This window comes from Varroa destructor, unplaced genomic scaffold, assembly GCF_002443255.2.
Source record: "Varroa destructor unplaced genomic scaffold, Vdes_3.0 BEIS01000005.1, whole genome shotgun sequence".
In the NCBI taxonomy this organism is placed as follows: Eukaryota; Metazoa; Arthropoda; class Arachnida; order Mesostigmata; family Varroidae; genus Varroa; species Varroa destructor.
In genome coordinates, this window is record NW_019211458.1 from 13737585 (window position 1) to 13752530 (window position 14946).

Sequence of the window (14946 nt, forward strand, 5' to 3'; positions counted from 1 at the left end):
AGAATACCAAGAATAGGCTATCCGAGGTAACACAATGCTTCTGCTACGCTTCGCAATGCTTCGTCCCATTTAAATATCTCTTCATCATTCGAAGTTTAGTGGAGGACTGCCAACTCTCAATACGACGCGACACGGAGCGGCACAGGCAAGATCCTGCAAAATGTATGTCAGAAATCCCAGACAGTACACGGCGGAAGGAATAGGAAATTGCCTAGGACTCTTGATTTGCAAGGTTTTTTTGCAGATAGTATCAGTCACCTTACGTAAGTGAAAAGGCAATACGTCTAGTCGGCACGTAGTACCATCAAGGAATGTGTCGGGAAAGATTGTTCGTTTGACATCTCTATGATTTCTCTATGGGTTCAATTCCAATAGACTTTAATCGTATTTTTATTAAACCAGTACGCCTTCCTTACCGATACTTCTTATCTAGCCTCGTAATTGAGGTTCTCTGAAACCGAAATATGGCCAAATTAAACACCTTAGTTGACTTCTCTTTTACTATTGTTCGGGTAGAAGTCTTCACAATCGCTTTGTAGCTAAATTATATATACGTAAATATCTGTGGCTTATTCAATAATGTCTAACTACCTGAATCCTGTATGCCCTCCGTTAGCTGGTGGGTCGTAAAGGATTGTTGCAGCTTTATCTGAGTCGCTCTGTTGGACGCTGAGGTTATAAGGCACCTCGGGCTCAGAGTCTTGAGAACCCATCCAAACCGGTACATTGCTTGCGCTACCATCGAAAATGCTGAACGTATACTCGGCACCTGGAAGCACATCCTCGATTTTGTAACCTGGAAACAGCAAAAGGAATAGGGGCAAAGAGGCATAGGTGAAAAATAAGGTCATCAGCATCAATCAATATTGGAAACCACTCATGTTTAGGTGTGGCGACCGAATAGAACTAGTAATTTGCTTTTTTTTTTTTAGTAATGAACTGAGGATCATACAACTGATAGTAATTATTTAGTATGCTCTGGCTACCGGACTTGCTGGGTTTACATAGTTAGGAAGTAACATCGTCATGTGTGGTATGGTTGATCCAACGTCAACCATTTTTTTTTCGTTGGTGGCTAAGATTGAAGCACGAACGTAATCCAGATGCCACATATACAGCGCTACTCTCGAATCGCTATCGTAGGCGCCTATCGCCATTATATTATTGTATATATGAAGCATTGTTTGCATATTCGGTTTGTTTCTTTTCCATTATTATAAATGCTATGCCTCAGCTATTCTGTTTTAATTATCATACTAAAGGGCTTTGTCTGTTACATAATGATATTTATGTCAAGGCAAACGTTTTTATCGATCCAGTTATAACTAGTGACATCAATGACCTCTAAGACAATTTTTTGTCATAATTAGGCAGTAGAAGTACCATTGTATTATCATAGTAATCACAAAAGTAACAATAAACTATTAAATATCTAACGTTATTCTTATTCTTTATTTCTCGTCTGCATGCCGCCTTTTTCCTTTCATTAATTTCAGTCCTTCTCTACGAACACCACTGATTGTGATGAAAACTAGTGTCATTTCTATGAAAACAAGAGGCAGGATTAGGATTTGCGATGAGAGATGTGACATGAGCGACTGTGCATGGCCCCATGATACTCACCCGGTTGCCCTTGCTTCATCACTGCTATTTTTCCAGTTCTCTCTTCCTCTCGTAACCATGACGATTCGTCTGTATTACCCATTTTCCACTCAGAAGTGGTACTACTCTCAATGAGCGGAGTTACAGATCTAGCTATCGTGTACCTCCGCTTGGTTCCACCCTTAAACTGGCAAAAATTGAGACAATTGGCATATCGCAAAGCTCAGTCTGTGCGTACGGCTCCGTTAGCTAGCTGTGTATGCGTGTCCTGCCGCGCTGTACTTTCGCGACTAGAAGCTGACTGTTTTCTACCGCTGAAGGGCGCCTACGGCCTTTTAGTTGCCGGCACTAGCGGCTGCCAAACTCAGGAGCTCCTTCTTCCACTTGAACTAACTGCGGTCGACAATAAAGTGCGGTAGAAACCCAGAGAAGGATAAAGTGAGCCGTTCCTCGTTCCTCTAAGAGACGGCCGCACATCAGCTGACTGAGCATCGGGATTGCCAGCGCACAGTACACATGGCGCATCACTGCGATGTATGGAGTGAATAGAAATTGCCGTTCTACTCAGCGCTCATGGGTTACGTAGTCTTGAAAAAGCAGTAGTCATTGGCGGTTCCGCCGTTTGGTAACAAGGACCCTATGGCGATGCATCTTTGGGACACATTGCTTACTGCACTGAAAACCTAAATCACCCTATTTTACGTAGCACAGTAGCAGTAGCAGTGTAATTCACGCAATCCGCTATTCTACTATAAGCTGCCCGCGGTATGTACGCTCTACTGTACGTATGGCTCTAAGCGAAGCAGCCTCCGCGTTTTGTGGTCCCGTTATCCGCCTCTTTTTTTCATTCTATGATTCTTTGTTTTCCTTCTCTCTCTCCCGGCCTTTTCCTTAGTCGGTCGCTTTTCGTTCCCTTCCGCATTCTGTCGTTGGACACTACAGTCCTGCTTACGGCCACATAAGTCTGCGGTGACAGCAGAAACAACAGTTGATGCTAAGTTCTTAGCGCCAACAATATTTTAACAGCAGAAAAATCGGGCGCAATCTACGTTACACCTGGCGGTGGACGCGCCAAAAATAACCCATGATCTACTACCATAGAATATATTATATCCTATACCACCAAAGATGTTTACTATTAAAGGTACCACAAGATAGCAAAACAAACTGGCGTTAAACGTTGAGTGACACTCAAAGTTACACGTTTGTGTGTGTCGGACAGATTTTTTTTACTAGACTCGCCGCATACGAACATATGACCTTATGCCTTTTTGTTTCCCACAATTGTTGCGGGCATGTTAGGGCTAGACAGAGTCTATACCGGACTCCTTCATTTAGGAGGCACGTCTGTGCAAAGCCTGTGGTTTTATTAAAGACACACGTGACTTCCATTGAAAAAACCGACTGAAGGGGATAGTTCCCTTAAAGCAGCATCTACCTAATGCGGAGGATGTTTGTGCGAAACCAGGAAGAGAGTTTAATCGACGATGCACACATCGATTTGCGCATGTTCACGCATAGCCTCAAATAACTCTTCTCTATAACATGTACAAAACTTAAATGGTTGCATTTATGCACCTAAAAATTCGAAGCTCTACTAACGAACTAGCGCTTGAGGTCTAAAACACGTTAGGGTACGTCGCTCCAGTCACCAGTAGTCGTGAATAATAACAAAAAAGCAATGTTGGCGCTGTCCATAGTTTAAGACAACGAGTAATGCCAAATTATTTTTCCTACTATACAAAGAACACTCGTATTCGATGCTCAAGCTGCGTTTAGTCGGTGAGAAGAAACTATCCCGTAGCTTTCACTATGTAGAAGGCAGTACGGCCGTAGCGTGTCCTTGCTTGATGGCGCTTCGTAAGGATGAAATTGCTCGCTGCTACAAGTGGCTAGTTAAGCAAAGCAGCAACTCGATTAGTGGGAGAGCGGCGGGTAGCTTCGTCCCAATTTAGTGCCCTTTATGTCGCCTTCGTTCAGTAACTTTTACGCTGAATTGGAAAGCCGGCAGGAAACAAGTTCTGTCAAAATATCAAAAAAGTGCCACGACTTCGCGATGATAACTTTGTTTAAAGCCGCAATCTCTCTGGCTTGCAGATGACGCGAACGCAGAGGTTATGATGAACGTAAAAGGCACTTAAACCGTACGTAAATCAGCTGTTTCATTTAATGCGTATTTTGTTTATGTTTCAAGGTCTACAAACTGTATGAGGTTACGATAAGCTTCTATTGTCTTTGAATTATATAAGTAACGTAAACAAAAATCATTGAAGTTTTGGCTCAAACTTAGCTATTCCTTTAGATGTTCATACTATAAAGATCTGCGCATTCTCTGTTTCTGATGGCCTATCCAAATGCACCCAATTTAACGAATAACCGAATTTATCATTATTCAATCAAGAATCTGTGCGTTCTTGAAAGCTGCGGAACTAACCAATGACGGATAAATTAAATTTGATAACAATCTTTGAAAGGTTATAAATGTTCAAATATTTGTCCTGTTGTAAATTTAGTAAGACTACTGTATAAATCCGCCATATCCTTAATACATTAATCAACATAAAGCTTCAACGGTACGGTTTTTTATTTTGTCGCTACCGCCTGTATGATCATTAAGTTCCTCTGACGGGTGTTATGTCGCAATATTATCGCAAACCTCCTAACAGATATAGTTTCAGAAAAACGAAGACTGTCGATATATTCACGGGGTCGTAAGTTACAAGTTTGCACTGTTAACTCTAAAGAGCTATTGGCTGGATGTACTTTGTGCAGGATCAATGTATTATATATATATATATATATTCAAATCAATCTATTCCGTTGGTTAGAAGCCTTCATTTTGTGCAGTCCACCATTGCGCCGAGACAGGACCTTCAGTAGATGGCACGTCTCGCATCAGTGATAAGACTACTTACTTTTAAAACCTAACATTTTAGCTGCTTTAGGGATGTAGCGATCCTATGCTGAATCATAACATTGGATACGTTAATACGATGCAGTACAAGCCGGCTATCTATATATACACATTAGTGTCCGAAGAAGAAAAGTAACAGTCAACGAAATGCTTACGTTATGCACACAAAAGGTCATGCAATTCCTCTTCAGAATGTCAATAGAACAGGTACTAAATTAAATTGAATTGTTTTTCATTTTGAAATCCATTACATTTGTATCCCCTAGAGCTCAGGCAATTCTCATTAAGAAGTGAATAGTTTCCAGTGCTGTAGACTGACCGCAGATGCTGTTTGAAATCAGTATATAAATGATCTTAATACGACAGTTTTCCGTTTAGATCGACGAAAGTATTTTCGTTCCATATTCGAAGGAAAAAAAGCCACACACGGCTACTGATCGTTCTGTGCGTTTGCACCTCTAAAGTACGGAATGAATAAATCCGAAGACGACTTAAGGGTACAGCTAATATTATGATTAATGATCATAATCGATTCGATGTCATGCAAACAATAGGATAGGCCTTTACGTATGCGTTTGGCGGACTGCCAATTAAACCGCAACCGAGGGTGGCGCGCGTCGCGAAACTGCGTCTGTTTCGACAGCATTTTCCACGCAGATCATCTAGCAGACGACGCGAGAGCTAAGTGATGCCTAACTCACCGATTGTTCTATACAATAACGTATCAGGATGCACCTATCAAGTCTCTATTTTAATAAACTAACTAATATTTCGAAAAATAATCTTCCTAACCATCTAAATGGTCAACACTTTACTCTTGACAGGAATAGGCTGGATAGGAAACGACAGCCAATAAAACGCTCGTCGCTTGACCGACCTATCTTCGCAGTCTATTAGTCCCTGTTTTAGCTAATTCAAATTTAACTCATCGTATGCCCACGCATCAACGTAATATCAACGATTGTTCGGTGATCCTTGTTTGTTTTAGTGCTGCACATGTGGATTTGCTTAGTCCGGATGACTTTTGTTTTCTCGTGCACTGTATGTACATGGCAAATATGGGTACTCTCACAATATTTCTAGTGTTTCTACGCCATATATATGCACAACGGTAATACAATCCAACTCTCAGCTCCATATTGTCTGATTCGAATTTCTGGTTTACTAATGCTGCCTTTCAACGGCCCCAATGTGAATATGTCATCCCGCCGTAAGATCGTCTGCCCTGATCTCCCTTTTATATGGATGACTAGGTACTTAAGCGGTACCTGAGCGAAATTCTAGCCATTTGTTTAAGTCATAAGATCATTGCATCTTTACCGAAGACCATCATTGTAGCATTTTCATAGTGTTCGTAGGTAGTCCGTGACGTAGCGAGAGATGCTTCCTAGAAATAATTTTCCTGCTCAGCAGGGCCACGCAGACAGCATTGTGGGATGAAGTTTTTGTAGGCACTCTATCTTCGGCTAAACGATCGTTCTTCTGTCCTACCACCCTCCTTTGCAGTTTGACATTCGGTTTGCATATATTATATAGTGTGCTACATGATCAGCCGTCACTTACGTCCCACGACACATTTTACTTGCTTCTAACTGGCCAAAAACACTTTCGGTGACATCCGATTGCAGCGCAAACATGTACACAGTGATCATTTTGACCATTTTATTATAAAAAACTGCGTAGTCGTACTTAATATCGTCCAAAACAAGAATAACAACAACAACGATGGTGGCAGACACAGCGATCGAAGGTGGGGCACAATGATCACTTAATTCTACTTTAGGCTAGCAAATTGCGTATAATACAAATTAATAGCACTCTAGTTTTTCTTCGCTCAGTTTAACGCATTCGATTCCGCTTTCTACATGGCTCCATCTAACAGAGTGCTTCTTAGTTCAATCTTTTCAAAGTCATATTGGTCCTCTTGCATACCCCAAACGGGATAGCACTTGTGTGATAACTCTATCTACCTGGCCACGTCCGACATCTTTGTGCGACGTCGATACGCTGCTTAACTTCTACTCGATCCTGAAACTCGAAGGCAGAGCTAAGATCGTATGTACACGTTATTTAAAGCCCTGAGGGGGAGGTCAGGGTGAGCCCCACGCAGTCAGACAGAAGTTCGAAGCGTCAATGATGGCAAAAGTGTGAGGTGACGGGTTAAATCAGTACAAGAAACACTAGCAGAACGGTCGAACACGTATATTGCTACCGTTGCCAGTCGCGCAGCTATAATACAAAAACGCAATATACTTAGCGTCAGCTTTACGAAGGCAACGCGTTATGCATAATGTAGAACCAATTATATTGGACAAACAGATTTTTCGGTGTGGAATGGATGTATTATTGTGTGAGCCTTTGAGACCGCTAGAAATACTCGATTAAATAATATATTCATTAGACATTAATTAGATAGATTATAGAATCCTATTACTCGATTAATGTTTGCACAAGCGGCTTTCTTTGAGTCTTTGAAAGGTTTGCTTTTTCGTTTCATTACTTGAAATTTCTAGTTTGAGACTAATTTTACACTTTGACACTAGTTTTACGCGTTCGAGAGCCAGATATATCAGCCGGTTCCAATTAATAATAGAAGTCACAATTTCTCTTACGTGTATCTATTAACAATTGTTTTAGAAAATTAAAGGCCTATTTGACCTAACCACGTTATTCAGTTTTACTCAACTTTATCAAGGTTTTTTAAGGATAATACGATGACGGTCTAAAGTAGCTCCGGGTGTTTTCTTTATTATCCCTATAATTATTTTGTGTTTCATAGACACAAAAGCAAAAGCGTGCCACTGACATAGCCTCAGTCAGACACTGATAGGACAAAAAAGGTAATAGTGTCCTAGCGGTTCGGCCAAAATCATGTAACTTTTTTTTCTTGAAAATTTGGCAGAAAAACCTTTTCAACGGTCTTACGAGGAACGAAATAAGATCACAAACAAGTGGGCAGCAACAAGACCTAAAGTACTGCATGTACAATGATATAAATGTTAGCGCTCTACGCCTATGATTCTATAATTCAATGCAATAGTTAAGGTAGACTTGGCATAATAGCTGAACGAGCTCTCATACGAAAACCAAACGGACGACCTCACACGTATGCCAAAGTATTTACATATGAACAAACGCTCATTTGTTAAATAATAACACGTTTAAAAATAAAGTATTACAGTAAAACGTAAAATACAAGTCGGAATGTTTTACACGTAGCCAAACACAAGCGTACCATGGAACCAATAGACTGCACAAAACACATTCGCGGAATCGGGACCACTGCATGATACTATTGAAAGCTATTTAGATAAGAATGAGACTGTTAAATCAATACGAAGCTATCGTATATACACTCGCAGAGTTATATGTATGTGTATATATATATATACCTGTGATAGCTTCGTTGACTCCGATGGTGAAGTTAGCTCTCGGTTGTCCTACATTGGGCCGATAGTCAATACGGACTTCCTCTCCTCGTAGCTGCTCATAGAAGTGCTCTGGTAAGCGGATCGTCAACGACTGGGGCGCCGGTACAGCTGCGGCTGCACTCCCCTGACTGACTCCCTGAACGGCCCCATGAATGACGTCTACTGTCAGGACACTTAACCATGCAATGGCTGGCAAGGTTGTCCTGACGCAGGTATACCGTCGACTACGCCCACGAAACAGCTGTAATTATTAAATCAAACGGTAACGAAGGGACAAAACAAGTAAGTACCACTAATATATTCTTATGCATTTTTTATTGCTATTGTGCTAATGGGCTCTACGCTTTTATATGTACATAGGCACAAACAATTCTTATTATCGCGCACCCGGAATATCATATGGTCACGCCGGGTGTGTCAATGTGTCGTTACTATAGGCCATTTCTATTTCTCGCAAAGCAAACGCGATAAAAACCATGAATTATGAACAATTCAAGCAGGCCATTCAAATGGGCCTACAGCTGGAGAAGCCGATGCCGTAAGCGTTAGCTCTACCGTAAACTCTGCCTATCAGCAGTAGCCACCGCTCCTGCACCCGATGAACGGATGTTAACTGTGCAACTATATGTACAGCTATGGTGCTTCCAATCGTCGTTTTGGGTTTGTCGCGTGCGTCGCTTGTTTCGCTAATTAAGACATTGGCTATTCGACGTTCGCATCAGTTAACGTCAATGGCTACACGAACCAACTACTATTATTGCTTAAACGAATTAGAGCACATAAAAAGAGTTCGTAATAGATTACCCTTTCAGGAAGATTACAGTTATGGACGTTATAAAACGACAGATCGAAATCCGGTTACCGGTAATCGCTGGGAACAAGCACTTTAATTTTATATTCTACACTATTGTCGATACGCTGTACCGGAACATTATTTCATCCGAGTCGATATTACGTGTACACTTAGAGTAACTTTGCGATGTACGCTATTTGGAGATGGGCAGATTGAATCAAACATACGAAAGCATTCATTTTTCATTTCATTATTAAGCAAATCTATACTTAATAATGAAACGTTTAGTTAAAAGGACGTTCTGTGTGAGGCTCTCCGGCCCGGCACAAAGTCAAGCAGTCCTTCGCCTTCTCTTCGAATCGGCTGGAAGCCAACTTAGTGCCTGGAGTGTCTGCCAAAATAGAAACTAAATCTGAACTTCGAGCCAGATTGGGACAATCGTTCGCTGTGTCATCAATAAACATGAAAATTTGCGACTCAAGATGGATTCGACCGTACCAGCCTTCATTTGCTGCGGGATCACATTTAGCTTTCTCAGATCGTTTATTCACACCCTACTGCCAATATGAATGTTTTTTTCATTGTCATCGCGGCCATGCTAGGAAAGCATCATAACATAAATAGTCTGATCAATCTTTCAGAACACCTATAGACTAGGTATCTTGCTAGACATGTATACATGGATATACTATGGTTGAAGTTGCAATTTTCTGCAGCCCTATTCAGATCGTGACGTCTTTTTTAATATATTTTTTGAATAAATAAAAGCATTTACCTAATGCTTTCAGTTAAAATGTTTCATGTGTGGACAAAAGAAGAAGTAATTCGAATATGTTGTACCTAGCATAGGACACGTTTTGAGGACAGTAATCTACCGAAGAAAATTAACTATGTAGAGACAAGCAGGACACTGACCTGCCAGGTTATCGGCGTTACCCCAATGGCCGCCGTCTTTAACGAATTATACAACCAACTGGGTCACTGAACAATGTAAGGCAAATATTACTTGAGTAAGTTGCTTGTCCTGCTCATATTATGTTTTATTTCCGAAACATAAGATAACCAAATTTTCCAGTTTTTAACCGATAAAGACGAAATACCCTAAAAATACAAGACTATATTGCTTATGTATGTAAATACGTCCGCGATAGGAGGCAAAATTGTCCCGAATCCATATCTAAAGGAGGTTGAGAAACCATTTGTTTATACATGGAGTCAGATGATCGGGCGATAGGTCAGACCCTCACAGCAGTACTCAATTCACAGGACGAGCAATGGCATTAATTAATAATTAAACTATCATGTCTAATAATCGTTTAAGTGTGCCTACCTTGGCGAATATCTCAGCACGAATTTCGTTTTTTACTGCCGTAGCAATCTTTCTAACACCTCAGACTTTTGGGCACCCTTTTGAAGTGGGATAGTGCCGAACAGCCCTCATTGATTACCATCTCACTGACCGTTGACAAACGCACCGCTACTACGGATGTGAAGCCCACATATATACAAACACATGGATAGACGTCCCGTCACTGGCATCCAGTGCAACGGTGCGATCCAAAAACACGCGATGCGCAATAGGGAGGCTGATAGACAGAGATACTGATTTTAGTCTTTGTGAATGGTGGGCGGTCGAACGGACTTGTCAGTGGCTAGCGAAAAGTGGACAACGTCCTTGTATGTCAGCTGGCTTTTGGCTGAATCCTGACCGACCGGTACTACATATATGATCGCGTAAATGCATGACAGTAGGTGTGTACACGAGTGCGTTCAGCAGTTATTGTTCTTCTCAGCTCCAGTAGAGGCACAATTTTTTATTGCACCCTATCGCGCTTTCGTTTTTCGCTCTTTGCTCTCCCTTTCCTGCTCCCGCTCTACTAACTGCCTCCCCTCCCCTGTGCCTACGATCCGTTTTCTAGGTACTGATCTCATAGTCTCGGGGAGGCAGCGAGGAAGCGAACAATGAGGTGCAGGTAACTGGTAGGAAAGGCATTTTTATGAAGAGTAACTTTTCAGCATCCTTCTACGGGTAGACCGCTTCTTCTTACCGCACCATACTGTTTCGAGACTCAACCGTCCTGCGTTGTTGTGGCGTAGTCTTGGTCCTAAAGGGTCAACGGCGATGCTGGACTGGTGAGCCCAGGGAGTTGTCTGTTGGCTTCTACCGACTCGGGAAGCTTAATGAAGCTTCTAAAGGAGATGGTCAGAGAGGATACAAAAAGACGCAGAAAGGATGAATACGTACGCCTTACACAACCCTTAACAACGTTCTCTCAGCACTTTGCATAAAGACCCGCGAAAAATCTCAAGCCCAGTTTCAGCCGGACGCCCTTATCAAACCGAGAAAAGATGCATACATACGTCGAGACAATCAGATGACTACCAGCCGCTGGTCAGGCGGGGAAAGCGGACAGTACTCTTAGCAGCGCAAAACGCACACGGCACGGGCACGTACGAGATGGCCAAAGTCGTAAACTGACGCTTTTGTTTGGATGGAGCAGCATTACCAGACTCGAATCTTGCACAGAGTCTCATTTAGACACTCCCCGCGGCCATTTCCACACTCTGAAGTATTGCGGTTTAGACGAATGGATAGGAATACGTAGGTAAATTCTCAAAAGCGTTTGCTTCCTCTCGTTGACCCTTGCGTTCGTTTAATTATTTCGCGTCTGAAGTAGTGTGATTTGTTGCCTGAAGCCCGGTCACGGCCAAGCCTCCTATCATTATTAGCTCAGTGAGTGAATATCGTATAGTCCCTCTTTCTACATATGATGATTTCCGCCTTTTGCAACGTTGATACACACAGTAACTACTGACATTTCTGCGTCTATTATTTTGTAGGTCGTCACGCTGCTCGTCCTTTCAAGCTAGTTAAGCATAGGTTATGGCTAATCAAGAATTATCGTACTACTGATAAACGATATTACAAACAGTAGTGCAAACAGCATAAATACTTAAATAATACTATATAATTACAATAGCTGCTAGATCTCAGTTACAAAGCTGTCGCTTGAAACAGTTTTGTATGTTATTAAGGTCTAACAAAGGTGAGCAATAACAGGATAGTCATGATGCTATCGACCATAGTTATTATTGAAAGCGAGGTCCCACCAGCGGCTAAATTCAACTAAAGATCCACTTCGGCATATAAAATAGGTAATACAACAGAAAAATATTTAAAATAGATCATGATTTGTTATTTTTGAGTTAGCTATTCGTTAATACGATGGGTCGTTCTATGTAACTAAACAAGCTCTATAGTCGATAAAAGTTCTTTCCTGTGCTCCTGATTCCAGATACTATAAAACACTTCATAGTACAACGGACGGATTTGTTTCATATTGCTTTCATCTTCTTTCCAGCGAGACAGCATAATTCGTTCATTTCTTCCTGACAGCTGCTGACTCCTCTCACTCGAGTTTCCCTTTTGAACTTTCAGAGACACCCTCACCTCTGACTACTCACGTTCACCTTTACGAGACTGATGCTGGTCGTCGACTCAACGCAAGTGGATTCTGTTTGTTGTGAGGGTTCCGACGTTATTGGCTGAAGACCATTTCGCTATCTATTACATTGTTGTTATTTTTTCTTGTAGTAGCAGCAGCATTATGGCCTCGTTCGTTTACAAGGAAAGGGACGTCAAACTGAGAGGCGATCATCATCGCTATAGCTGGATGCTGGCAGCGGTCGAGTTAGCTGGACCAGGCAGAGTCTAGGGCCCGGCCAACTTTCTGCAATACTGCATATCTAGGCGGACCTTTTTGGGAGATTTGAATATCGCTCTATAGCAGCGTGGTCCTAAGTGAAATAGATAGGAAGACAGCGTAAGTGGCAGGTTGATATAAAATCTTTTTCTTTTGTTTATGTAGAAAACTGATGAACTCTTGCGAATTTTAACTATAAACCTCGAATTCCATATGATTTAGCGTACAAGCCAATAGAAAGTTAATCGTTAAAATACAACGACTTCCAAAGGTATTTCCGTAAGTTAAGTCTTTACGTATCTCATTACACACTAATTAACATGGGTATGCAACTCTCGAATTATTCACCATACGACAACTCGGCATGCAATCTTCAACCCGCTTATAGCATAACGTTTGTGGAAAACCATACATTATAGTTCACCTACATACGACGATCATATGTAACTTATGTTTTGGCCGATTCTCAAAATATTCGGGCTAAGTTCAGAAATCGACCCACGCTTAGTATATAGTTAGAGTTCTGCTTCACAAAAATGGAACTATACTTGTATCTTGGATTTTGTTGATAGGATTTACTGTAGCTACAGCCAGCAGCTGTCGGAAACTGCCAGCAGTAGAGATTTTTAGACAATCAATCATGATAAAGCGTCCGATATAGCTTCTACCTAAGATGGACCAGTAGATTGCATAGGCGAATAGATCGACAGACGACAACAGCATCTTCATTGAAAAGAAGAACGAGGCCAATGCTGACTCCGCTCAATTAGACCAGCCAACACATCATGTACTGATGATGATAAAAATATTCAATGAAAATACGTTATATATATATATATGTATAAGGTAGAAAAGATTTGCGGGATGTCACAGCTCCACAATTTAATTGATTATATATTTTTCAAATTAATACATCTCTTGAGTCACGGATTTCTTTATACATTTTAGTCGGATATATGTTCTTCGATAAATCCAAACCCTAGGGGTAACAAACATAGTGAATTTAATCATATAATAATTTTTCTGTATTTGGTAGAAAAAGAAGCTTTCTCTTACTGTGCATTGCGGGTACTATACTGCTGGCTTAATCTTCGGGCAGGTATCCATTGCTATAGTTAACAATTGATTTCAACAATTGATTAGCATTATTAATTGTCAGTTTGTTATAATGATTTTGAAATAACTGCGTGATATGCTTACTTATATGGGCGAGAGAAAATGCTCTCGTCTTCCTTATCAGTAGCTCCTCATATGCCCTCCTCATCAAGCGGTGAGGATACCTTTCTAGATTATCATTCTGGGTTGAGTATGATGCTCTCATATGAATACGTTCGTACTGTGTGCGTTGCTAACAAGTAATGCGCTGCCCGCCAGCCCGAGCTATCATCAATCACTCCACAGTAGACAACGGCGTTCGGGTAAGTTACGGTTGGAATAAACACTTCCACCCGCTACAAGCGCCCTTAACCTTCACAATCCGCTCAGCTAAGCATTGACATTGATATATCTTGGGGTCTGTCAGTAAGAAACAGACAACGAAGGACTCAGGAACAAAATCAAATAAGGAACTTTTTTTTGCCTTGCTTTTGTCGAGTGAATGGAAAAGCGGGCCGTCTCAATTATAAAATGTAACTTGGTAATCGAATTCGGAGCCCTCTCTGTACATACTCTCAAAATATATATGACCTGAGCTCGGAGGAAAGTTAAAAGTAGGACAAACAACCACCCGTTCGAACAAACATCGTTTCGCCTCAGACGAGTGCATCTTTTCACACTGTAGCATCAATTGCCATTAGTAGTTTTGTACGTGTCTACGTTCGTGCATCTCGGCGTCGCAACCAGCTAGCCGATGGATACTGACAGATTTTAGCTCCCTACCGACCTTGATAAGTTCGGGTTGGAGCAATCGGCTTGGATATTTGTACTGCTTCCTTCGACACGTACGTGATACGTAATATCGCAGTATTAGTACAGAATCGGCATGAATCGACGGTGAAGACCACGGGGTCACAAAACCGAACGTAGCGTACGGCCAAGCTCGTCGGCTGAATGCACAAGACTACATGCTCAGCATTACGTGCTTGGGTCTCGTTGAGGAATACACGCGAAGGCCTTTGAGGCAGGTGAGCCAGGTACCTGTGAGTGGCAGGAAATACATTGAAGTCCCGGACCTATTATTCATTTACGATTCCAATTGCTACCATTCGATGAGGCCTAGAGCACACTAACACTAGACCTAATAACATCAAACCTAACTAAGTAAATCATGCCAAAGTACACGTGCTCACAAATAGCGTGCTTTATGTGTATATATATCGATCCAACGGAACCTTTCATAGCTTCGAGTAACGTACGGGCTCTCTAATCAACATATTCCGAAATAGTCCAGTCAACGTTTTTTCTATTTCATATATTTATCGTTCAGTATAACTGCTGAAAAAACAAAGCTGTTCCAACGTCCTATAAATTATAATTTTATGCTAAGATTAATTAATCACATGC

General features: G+C 41.4%; 1 protein-coding gene across 10 annotated transcripts in view; it reads right to left on the reverse strand.

Moving 5' to 3' along the window:
- The window catches only part of Ptp10D (Protein tyrosine phosphatase 10D), a 177378-nt gene that overhangs the window by 28633 nt on the left and 133799 nt on the right, over nt 1-14946 (reverse strand). For all 10 annotated transcript variants that reach the window (XM_022806001.2, XM_022805995.2, XM_022806000.2 and 7 more), the window contains exons 2-3: nt 7909-8188; nt 592-796 (exon numbers count right to left, since the gene is read on the reverse strand). In XM_022806001.2, coding sequence (XP_022661736.1) covers nt 592-796; nt 7909-8188 — 485 coding nt within the window. The remainder of the gene's footprint in view (nt 1-591; nt 797-7908; nt 8189-14946) is intronic.